This window comes from Echiichthys vipera (assembly GCF_963691815.1).
Source record: "Echiichthys vipera genome assembly, chromosome: 14".
NCBI lineage: Eukaryota > Metazoa > Chordata > Actinopteri > Perciformes > Trachinidae > Echiichthys > Echiichthys vipera.
The window spans coordinates 15969247-15980875 of NC_139839.1; the positions used below are offsets into that span (position 1 = coordinate 15969247).

Below are 11629 nucleotides of genomic sequence, written 5' to 3' on the forward strand. Positions count from 1 at the left end.
GCCCAAGCTGTGAGGGCAGTTTATCTGCTGATGGGAGGGGCTGCTGCTTCCTCTGCTATGGGTTACCTCGGAGCATGCTCGCTCCCTAATCTGGAAGCCAAAGCTCCTGACCTGCCACTCAACACGGATTTCTCCGGCATGGGACCAGCAGGAGCGTACCACACATGCAGCCCTGCACTCGACACCCCTCACTTTAACAGCTTTGACTTTGAAGTGGCAGACTCTGATTTTGATGCTTTTGACTGTGGCGGATTTACTTTCTAATAGTGTGTGCTGTATGGAGGCTGTGGATACAGATAGCTTTAATGATGAAAACGTACTTAATCCATCATGATTTGTGAAAATGATGGAAAGCAAGCATCAAAATCAATATGCTTTTGACAACAAAACTGATGTTTTCGGCCATGGGGGCAGCGGAAACAAATGTGAGCACCACACTGACATACTGACATCACCTTTTGAGTTGAGACAAACGACTTTTAATTCAATGCAACTTCCTCCGGTAAGAGGTTGCTTTGGCCAGTCGCAAACATGCATGCTCACTTTTCAGGTAGATTATTTTGCGACCGTTGCAACAAAAGTTACAAACTTTCCAGAGTTGTAAAATCCTGTTTATGAGTATTCCAACCGTTGTGCTGTGTTTTGGTGTCTGATAAGTTTTTGGACACACTAATCTGTCACTCCGACTGTAGCCTACTTCCTGGATTGTATTTTATCTTGGTCTCGTCAACCCGCAACCTTCCAAGGGCTGTTTTAGGGTAGATCCTAGATCCTCCAGATGAGTGGCCGTCAACATGATTAACACATGAGAGAAGTTAGCCCTTCCCACTTTCTGCCTGAAAGCCCTGCTCCCATGTTCACATGATTCAGCTTTTGCAGTGTGAACTGCTGCATGTAGCTACATGTTATAATGTCAGGGAAACCAGTAATCATGGTTACAGATGTTCATTTCCCCCCCAATTTCAGATCACATTTCTGCAGGAACATATTTGATTGTGTTTTTGGCTTACAAGCCTTAATTGGTGATGTTTCACGGTGTTGCTATACTCCATTATGGTCAGAAAGTATGATTTACCCTGTTTCTGGTCTGAAGCCCTGTTAAAGTTGTGGCATATTGAATAGCCTACTTGAGAAAAAAAAATGTTCATTCTAGGAATTTTTTGTCTTTGATTTGCATGATGATTGATATGGACACTGTGATAATTATTGCAAAAAGTATTCTTTAACATATTGTCCATCCCTAGTACTACATGTGCATTTGACCTATTAATCCCAATAATTATATTATTAATACAATAATTGATTGTGATAATAATTGTTGAGAATGAATAATATGCTGTGTATGTGTTCTAGACCAATGCAAGTCGTGAATGAACCACATTTTTACCTAGACCATGGATACAATGTGACACATTGTGTACTGTTTTCATTGTCATAGGAGTATTCTGTTTAGTTTGTAACTTAGAATGGATGAAAATAGATCTGCATCAGACGTTTCATTTAGTTACAGTTAATCTGACTGCGGACAAATTAACCCGCTCTTCTGTATCTCTTCTGGCCCTACTGTGTTTACTTTGCTATGTTAGGTTAAAAGCAGATTAGTGTTTTGTCTTTTGAGTCCATATCTCTAATAATAAAACTGTCATGGAACTTAGTCAATATTACTTGCTTTTATTCACAGTTTATATATTTATGCACACATAATGCAGTTAACAGCAGTGACTTTTGTGCGATAAGGTAGTAAATGCAATCTTAATAACTTGCTGAAATTTTCACACAGCTGCTGTTTCATCTGCAGAAGGATGCCGCTGTGATTACTGTGCGGATTACATGCTCAATTACACAAAGTCCAGCTAACGTAGACTTTTCATTTTGTATAAACAATTTCCACACACATGAAATAGAAAATCTATAACGCTGCAAGTGAACTAGTTTACAGCATGGCCAGTTCTATTTTTGAACTCTTCCTGAAGCCTTCATCCTTCTCTGTCCCTTCAGGCCAAGGTGCGTTCACAGTCTTGCCATGCCAGAAATGAGTCAGTGCGGAGATAAAACAGCAGCAGAAGCCCCTCCACTGTCATTTTGAATATAGTGTTGACTGAATGACATGAGTGTTCAAAATCAAACCAGATCCTTCTTTACTGCTATGGAATGTGAGTCTTCCACGTGAGAAGTCTGAATCTCATAATACTTCATGGAGCACAAACATTGACGGAAAGTTAAAAAAAAAAAAAAAAAAAAAAAACTGACACAAGAGTGACATAAAGGAAAAAAATGTCTTACTGTCAATTTTTTTTTCAGTGCCATAATAGCCTAGCTACATTTTATATTTCTGAGACAAAGTTTTTAAATCAGTGTTGTTTCTGCATCTTCATAAAACATCAAGAAACAAAAAAAGTTGTATTAACGTTTATTTTATTTTATTTTATTTTATTTTTTCAGCTCTTTTATGTATTTATTGGGCCTTCATGTCTCACTTAAGTCTAGTTCTGTTTTTGTTTTTTAGCTTTTGGTTTTTTCCCTTTCAGTTAGCCTCTCATCGAGGTTGTGTAAATGTATTTATTTATTTTTGGAGAAAAAAAATACATTTGTTGATAATACTTTGCATTCATGTTCATGTATATTTTCAGACATATTTCAAAACATCAACAACAAAAAAAGATTGAAAGATTATCAAACAATTTTTGGACCCACTGTAGTAACTCTGAGGACCGCCTGGGGGTCCCGGACCCCGTGTTGAAGATCTCTGTTCTAGTCGTTTCTGCGCCAGCGCAAAGTCAACGGAGGGAGATTTCTCTCGTCTCATCTTTACTCTTTGCTCTGTCACCAACCGGAGTACCGCAGCACCGAAGCAAGCCCCGCCTGGTTTGCTGTGGTGGGCAGAAGCAGCAGCAGTAGTAGCAGGGCCCTACCTCTGTCTCTGCAGATAAATACTCGCAGCCTGCCTATTCCCAGGCATGGATGACGGTTGCACTCAGACATGGCACTCCGACATTATATTCTCGATTTCAAGCTCTCTACGGCAGGTAAGACGAGCGCCATGAGCTGCACAGGATCAGCCAGTGCTTTCAGGTTACATGCTCTGCATCAGGGCTGCATGCTAGTTAGCTGGCTAGCCTGCTAATACCTGCTAGTCTGTCACTGCCCTTCAAAATAGTAACGCTGCATTGATTTTGATGAAACATGGCTGATAATGACACATATATACATATACTTTGAGCAGTTGGGGGTTAAAGCTGAATGTTATTGTACATAAAATGTTTACTTTTAATGTCAGTTGCACAGTCGTGGGTTAGACCTTGTTTTTTTTTTCAAATTGACGTCTATTCATTCTCAATGCTCTGGCTAACAAGTGGATAAATGTTTCACAGCGCTGTCGCACAGGAAGTGGCGCGTTTTCAGCCATTTTTGTAGTTTAATGTGTTGACAATATAACCAACTGTAAAAACATTAAATTAAGAGACATTGAACTGTTACTAATATTCAAACAGCCACATTTATTATCATTATCTTTGGAAAAATGTATATTCATAACATTAAATATCCAAAGAAATTGCCCTATTTCAAATAAAAATCTAATCTAAATACATAGGCCTATCTTAAAAGGAAAACATGTAAACTACTTCATAAAAAACTAACCAAAACGATACATTTATGCAAATCTTATAATTTTATAACAAATTGGGGAATTACAGAAATTAGACTATTTTGGTTTGCGAATCCTGGTGTCATGTGCCAACATTTTGATGATTTAAATGTATTTGACAAATTAATATACGTTTGAGAATATAAAACGCTATGAAAAAAGGTGAGTAGAGATGGGCTGATCATGCTGAGATTTGTTTAAATACTAACCTACTTCGCTCAAAATAGCTGCTACAGGCAGTATCAACCATAAGAATACTGCTACTAAGGAATCACATGACTAGCTAACAAATAAGTAACATTAGTAGTTTTTTTTAATTACATGATGGACAATATTACATTACAAAAATACTCTGTTTCAACCAAAGCTTTGCAAGTTATTCAGATTTTTTCTCAAGTAAATGAACAAGAGTATTGACTTTTATATAAGGATCTGAGAACTTCTTACACCACTGATGCAGATAATGAATAAAGCGGCAAAATTATTAGCTTTTCATTATTCCACCCTCTCTCTTTTCCCAGCTGACTCTGCTGCGACAGTTCCTGATCTACTGTCCATATTTCATGAGCAGGAAATGACGGAGACTGTCCATGAAACTAATGGACATGGATACCTTGCTACATTTATAGGCAAAAATGGCCGGTAAGAACAACAGTTTTTCTTTGACACATTATTATTTTGACAAACAAAAGCATTATGTCTTCTTTAGTCTGTGGTACAGGTGCAGGGATTTCCAGAAACATCTCAAGAGTCGTGTAGTTTATTACATATTTTTAGATTTTATTTGCTGCCATGTGGAACCTAGAGTTTTATTGTTTGTTTCCATAGGAAATTAAGTGAGACTACATGCATAAAGACAGACAGCTTCTTTTGTTTCCCATATATAACCCTCTAGCGTTTTCCTCTCCTTGGTAGTTTGAGGTGTGTCACTAACAGTGACAGTTTGCTGTCAGACCCTTGCTGGACAAGTTTAGGCTAGCCTTACACATGCTACACATTTTACACTCTTAGGCTGAGAGGTGAGGGGGGTGGGGTTGAACCTGTTGCTCTGACATTTTGTTTTTCATGAGTGAAATTGCTCAAGATGTCTAGAGTGATTGGTTGATAGGTGACCAGTGGGTCAGTGAATATCCATATAACAAAATATTCATCAACAGATAAGAGCATGAAGATAAAATACATGATGATGATAGATAGATAGATAGATAAACAGACAGACACTCACTCACTCAGTTACAGTGAAAAAGAACGGGGGTTAAAGAAACCAGCTGTAAATGACAGCAAGACACAATGAAGACTCACACTGAGCCGAAATGGAAACACTTTGCTGCAACACATATTTTTCAAGGATTCTGTTTTTCTACAGTTTTTAAAATAAAAGGTTGAACATACCAGAACTAAGAAACAAATAGCTAATTTGAATTTTTTTCTCTGTTGTTTAATATATGCAGCCTTGGGGTGAATATCTGATTGTAGAATGGACGTTTTTATTGCTTTGGTACTTTAGATATAATTTGGATATCATATAATTTTGAAACCTAGTATTGAAGGTCTTGACACTTTTGACAATCTTACTTTCCACTGTGAAAACTTGTCAACACTCAAAGTTCCTTGCATAAAGTGAGATGACAAACCCTTTGAGGCAACAGGGTGTGAATTTTTGAACATAGATTTTGGGTTTATTTAGTAAAATACAATGTTGTACTGACTTGATTGCTCTGTGTCTCTTTATCCCCACACTTCATTTCTCAGGCTTGCTATTCTGCGTGTGCCCTCCCATGGGTTGGTCACCATTGATCTGCAGTGTTATGAAGAGGATAACATTGCACAACTAGACAATGTAGGTGATTTAAAAAGGAAGACAATACTTTATCTATTACTTAAATGCCAAAACACACAGGAAGTCCCAAAGTGCAGCATGTCATGTGATCCTCTAACTTTTAAATAAAATTTAGTTTTACAACTTGTTAGCTATAAAGAAAAATCATACTGTACTGTTAAACACCCTACACCGTATTTTCCACTGACATAAACAACTGTGCCCAAAAATATTGCAAGGACATGATGATAGTTGCTAATCTGACTCTCGCCAGAGATCGCTCAACTGGGAAGGGATTTCAGGATTTCTCTGCTACGTCACATCTATAAAACCCTACCCGGCGGTCCTGATTGGCCTGACCATTTTTTGCGGACCCTGAAATCACTCGGCTATCGAGCGATCTCAGATGGTTGAGCGGATCTAGGCGGAGTCAAGGTGGAAGCAAGGCAGAACAAAAGTCATCTGGCGAGAGTCAGGTTCAATAGTTACAACATCTTACAGTAGAACTATTCCTTCAGCTATTCGATATGTGACATATATGTGACACATAAGATGAGGACCAGTGTCCAAGGTTATGCACATGTTTTCTACTTGCACAAATATGCATTTTCACAAGGACCAGGTTTTCAAAGTGGGAGGCAGGTCTCTTAACATGACTCACCAGATGTTTTGTTACACCATCTGGTTAAAAACTGTTTGGAAAAGGCCCGACATTTTCAAAACACACCTGGCAGGTGATTGGATAAATCACAGTGTATCATGAGCAAAAACATCCTTCAGTGCCATTCTTCTTTCAATAAAGATACACTCTGCATTTATGACGAAACTGATGCTATTACAGATAGCAGATTAAGTATTTAAGGATTTGTTGTTTCGAATGAACGATACAACTGTGCCCTTAATTGCTGTGGATCAACAACAGTGAAACAATATGGCTGCTGCATTGTTCACTGCCTATGTGTTTTGGCATTTGAGTGCTGCCCATGTAACACTATAAAGTATCCCAGTAGTTGATGAAAATTGTTGTGCACTCAAGCTTTTATGGTGTTTCAGACTCAATTTTGTTTCTCCACAGCTTTTAAATGCACTGGAAACGAAGCTTAAGGTTATCTTAAATGGCAATATTACAAGGATTAAAAGGTACGTATCTGGAAGTCTAGAAAGGCGCTCGCCAAATTTCATGCAGATCGCATGTTGCAGTAATATTAATAGTTGTTTTGTTCACCATTTACCCCAAAGGCTCCCAGCGCTCGTACGAGGAGCAGAAGTTGAACGATACTGGCCCACAACTGACGGCAGACTGGTTGAGTATGACATGGACAAGCTGGTGTACGAAGAAGATTCTCCATACCAAAACATAAAGATATTGCACTCAAAGCAGTATGGAAATGTCCTGTTTCTCGATAATGACTTAAGTAAGTGTATAAAACACTACAATACAATAAATGTTCTTTAAGTACTGTTAGTGTGTATTAATCAACATGAGAGTAATGCATTGTGATAGATTAAACGTGCATCCGTTATTTTGATGGTGATAATTGTGTGTGTTTATAAGTTAATGGTTATTAGTAATTATTTTAGTGTATAAACAATTTTCCTTGCAGACCTGGCAGAGAGTGATTTGGCCTATACCGAAGCCATCATGGGAAGCGGAAGAGAGAATTATGCAGGAAAAGAGGTGCTGATTTTAGGAGGAGGTGATGGAGGCATTCTTTCTGAGATGGTCAAACAGAAACCAAAGATGATCACCATGTTGGATATATCCTTTATTGGTTCTGTCCTGCTGTACTTTTCTTCTTTCTGTATTATATTTTCTTGAAGCAAATGTAGTTTTTTCCCAGAGTGTTTTACTAATACATATAACTGTACATCTTCACCTGATTGATCATTCTTTAACCAAGTGTGCACATCGACCAGAAGGTGATCGATGCGTGCAAAAAGCACATGAGAGGAACTTGTGGCAATATCCTAGACAACTTGAAGGGAGACTGTTACCAAGTAAGTGCTGAATGAATATTCATATGTTACTGGCATAACATTTTTGTCTCTTCACTGAGCTGAACATTGGTGCACCGGATTAACTGACATCAAGTAGCTGGTTATCAACTGCAGCGTTTCCCCTACATGAATCCAATAGTGGAGGCTGCTGCTGGAATTTAATTGCCGCTGCAGAATTATTTTAATTATGAATAATTATTAAAAAAAAAGTTTTTTTAACTTGAGGAGATTGGTCTCCATCCATGTCCTTAACAGAACGTGAGCGTCAGACTACCAAGTCTCAATGATCGTCTCTGTTCACACTTATTCTTAGAATGTGTGAATCAAAGTGTAAAATACATGCCTGGACAAATGTCTCGTACACTTCGGATTCCTTAGCAGCGGCATCATTCAAAGGGCCGCCGACTCCCCAAACCTGACACACAAAGTCAGCCACACAGACAGTGACCCTCATTTCCACATTAATTTAGGTTTTGTAGTTAAATTAGGAAGTCTGGTTTGATCAACTTATCATTTCAACTTCATGAATCAGCAGTTTTTTAACATGTTTTAATGTTGAGATGAGTTATTATGCACAAGTACTGTATGTACTGAGGTCCAAAGAGCCTTTTTCAGCAGGGTCAGCTTTGACGACGCACACTTGCTTCACCGCTGCTGCTACAACTTTATCCTAGGGGAAACACAGAACTGGCTCTGTTAAAGGGGCCCAGTGGAGTTGTCTGGTAAACAAAGTCTTACAAATGTGTTCAATTTCCTACCTCATAAAACCTTTTACAAAACAGATTCAGTATTTTAAATCAAGCATTGTTTACATCCATGTTTACTAGCTTGCAATCCTCTTCTTGCCTTCCTTTGCTGGGGCATATCGTGGTCCAATTGTATTGTGTTATACATGCATGCATGCAGCACATGCGTCCTCCAAATGAAAAAAAACTTGGAAAGTTGAGTGAATTCTCCTCGTCTTCTGCATTACAGGTACTAGTTGAGGACTGTGTTCCTGTGCTGAAGAAGTATGTCCAGGAAGGAAAGTTGTTTGATTATGTAATCAATGATCTGACTGCAATCCCAATATCCACGGAGCCAGAAGAAGGTTTCTGTAATTTTTTCTTATTCAGTATATTGTATCACCAGCCACTTTATTAGGTACACTATCTTAGTACCGGTTTGGATGTTCTTTTGCCATCAGAACTGCCTTAATTCTTCGTACTACTTTGAACAAGGTGCTTGAGACATTGCTTAGACATTTTGGTTCATATGAGGGCATCACACAGTTGCTACAGATTTGTCAGTTTCTATTATGCAAATGTCCCATTCCACCACATCCCAAAGATGCTCTTTTGGATTGAGATCTGGTGTTGGCGCACACAAACTCCAACCATTCTCCAGATATGGTTGTGCGTGACAATCCTAGTAGTCCAGCAGTCTCTGAAATACCCAAACCAGTCTGACTGGCACCAACAGCCATTCCACATTCTTTCCCTTCTACCCTTCCCTACTTCAGCAGATTGTATTGGCCATGTCTACATGCCTAAATGCATAAGTTGCCATATGATGGCTGATTAGATATTTGCGTTAATCAGCAGTTGAATAAGTGTACCTTAAAAAAAGCAGCTGGTGAGTATTCTCTATGGTGTGACATAAATGCAGCTCAACTTGTTAACACGTGTCTGAACCTGTCCTAACTGCTTGCTGTAGACTCTACATGGGAGTTCCTGCGTCTAATCTTAGATCTGTCAATAAAAGTCCTGCATCCCTCGGGGAAATATTTTACACAGGTGAGTCTTTTCCCTTTTTAATAACTGCTGATAATGTTTAGTGCAAATCTTTCCATACCTGTTTCTACTAAAAACGTCTGCATCACTGAAACTAAAACCCCAAAGAAACTGCTTATTCAGAGTATTTTGCTTCCTCTTTTTTGGTGTATTCCTGTTGAAATATGATCTGGGCAGGAAATATTGCAAGGAGAGAACAAAGCACAGTTAAACCAGTTGGATATCAGTCAGGGAGGGAATGACATCGTTCTTTGATCTAGGCTTCTTGGTCAGTATTTTAATGTAAAATGTTGTTACTTATTGTAAAACAGGAATATTTTATGAAATGGGAAATCAGCTAACAGGAGCAGAAGTAATTTTTCATTTTGGTGTGGCTTAGCACTGCTTATCTTTTTAATGTATCGACCGAAATAATAAAAGAATACCAAGAAGAATCGAAACTTTTCCAGTCAAACAATTAGGGCTGTAGTCAAAGAAAATCTTGGTCGACTGAAATTCTAGCTATTCTTCAACCAGTTCATTGGTTAATGGGGGGAAAAAACTCATGCTCAACTAAGCCTCAACTAACTCATGCCTCAGCTGAACAAAGAAAAAAATGATTGTTTAACCAATGAGAATTTGGTAAAATGAAAGCATATCGACCCATTGATGTCAAACCATACCTGCTTTTTATCCCCAGAAAGAAAGGTTTTGTTTTGCTCACAGCTAACTACTGCAAGCGTTCTCTGAAAAAGGTTTTCCAGATCACTGGAAGGGTACTGGTATTGTAATTTTTAAGAAATATTCCCAGCCAAATGTAATTTATGCTACTGCTCACCAGGGTAATGCCGAGACCCTGACAGAGGCACTGAGTCTGTACGAGGAACAGCTGGGGAAGCTCTCCTGTCCTGTGGGGTTCTCCAAAGAGGTGGTGTGTGTGCCCTCCTACTTGGAGCAGTATCCTTTTATCACTTCTAAGGTTTTTAATGTTCTAATGTTGTAGTGTAGCTCAAAAAACAAACCACATGAATAATGAACAGAAATGTGTTGGTCCTTATTTCATAGTACATACTTACTATGTATTTACCAAGTTAATTGCTCTGATTTGTTGCTTTTTGTAACACACTGTCTGATCCTCTGAAAAGCCCAGTGTTATCATAACTGATGACTGGATTTATCATTTTAGACCAACTGTTCATACATTCCTGGATGGCCACTGTACATTTTTGTTGTGTACAATCCTTAATTCTATTGTTTCAGATGGGTTTTCTACTCTGTATGGAAGAAGTAAAGACCTTCAGTTTTCTCTGCTTGAATCTCCAGCAGCTGGAATGTGAATGCTCCTCCCATTTCTGCTGTAGCCTTAAAGGTGTGCTCAGACTGAACGTGACATGGAAATTTAAGGCGGCACAAAGTTCGGATGAATGCGTCGTTAAGTGGTCTTTAAAGAGTCGATATGGAGAAATATATCGTATGACTGGAGTTCCACATACTTGTGGCAGTCTCTGCCTATTGTTAGTGGGCTACTGCTGACTCACTACAGCTACTATGAACAGCTATTGGCTGTTTTTAGTTAATAAGCATAGATTGCAAAACACTCCAGCAGTCATATTGGTGTGAATAAATCAAGATGGAAATGGACTTTGCATTGAGTCTGAGCACATCTTAAGGGGTACAATGGTGGTTTTATGATTCCCTCTCTTTTAACCCCATTCTACCCTCATCTCCCTTCTTTCTTGCTGTTTTAGTTGTGTTTTACCATTGTTTGCTACAACTTATCAGTTGTATTAAGTTTGTGTTACTTGATTTGGAATATCCATTTGCATGTACTCTGAAGAAACTGTTAAATGTTTAAACACTGATTTGATACACTGATAATGTGGTGTAACTCATCTTCCAACAGGCGTATGTTCTCTTGTTTCACTTAGTTTTTCTAAGGTTCTTAACTCATGAACTATGAGCTCATGTCGAGTTATGGGCCAATGTAAAGGCTCAGCACAGCTGAACTGAGTTGCTTTTAAGCTCTGTTTTTGTTACTGCCTCTTAAATGTGATTTGATTCTTTCAGATTGTATCAACGCAATGTGACCATGCCCAGTGAGACTGAAGTGTTTAAGTCCAAATGTTTTTTTAAAAGGGAAACTATTCCACCACTTTAATGCCACCTCTGTGCTTGTGCTGTTTTTGTCATGTTTTATTAGCACCTTTTGGTTTCTCCTGATATATTTTAAGTTTTTTAAGACTATTAGGTGCATGTTAAGGACGGTGAATGTAGCTTGCATATACAGTACACAGCGCGTTTACACGTGATCAACCCTGTGGGACTCAGTTACATTTATTTATTCAATATAATTTCACCAAATGCTGTTCTCTCCCACTTGAGATAATTTCTGTGACCTCTACAATTAAAGGCGTT

General features: G+C 38.5%; 1 protein-coding gene across 1 annotated transcript; it reads left to right on the forward strand.

Moving 5' to 3' along the window:
* The first annotated feature begins 2881 nt into the window (after positions 1 to 2881).
* On the forward strand, positions 2882 to 11629 carry LOC310956975 (spermine synthase-like). The gene is made up of 11 exons (XM_083927366.1): positions 2882 to 3026; positions 4168 to 4288; positions 5399 to 5486; positions 6541 to 6605; positions 6705 to 6880; positions 7070 to 7224; positions 7374 to 7463; positions 8439 to 8553; positions 9159 to 9238; positions 10056 to 10171; positions 10475 to 11629. Exons 1-11 carry the CDS (start codon positions 2981 to 2983, stop codon positions 10503 to 10505), a joined length of 1083 nt encoding a protein of 360 aa, XP_083783492.1. The 5' UTR covers positions 2882 to 2980; the 3' UTR covers positions 10506 to 11629.

Excerpts from the sequence above, each read along its gene's own strand:
- LOC310956975 (XM_083927366.1), top strand. The coding sequence starts at position 2,981 with ATGGCACTCCGACATTATATTCTCGATTTCAAGCTCTCTACGGCAG. Across the intron at positions 4,289-5,398 it reads TTTATAGGCAAAAATGGCCG|GCTTGCTATTCTGCGTGTGC; the intron begins GTAAGAACAACA and ends TTCATTTCTCAG. Across the intron at positions 9,239-10,055 it reads CGGGGAAATATTTTACACAG|GGTAATGCCGAGACCCTGAC; the intron begins GTGAGTCTTTTC and ends ACTGCTCACCAG.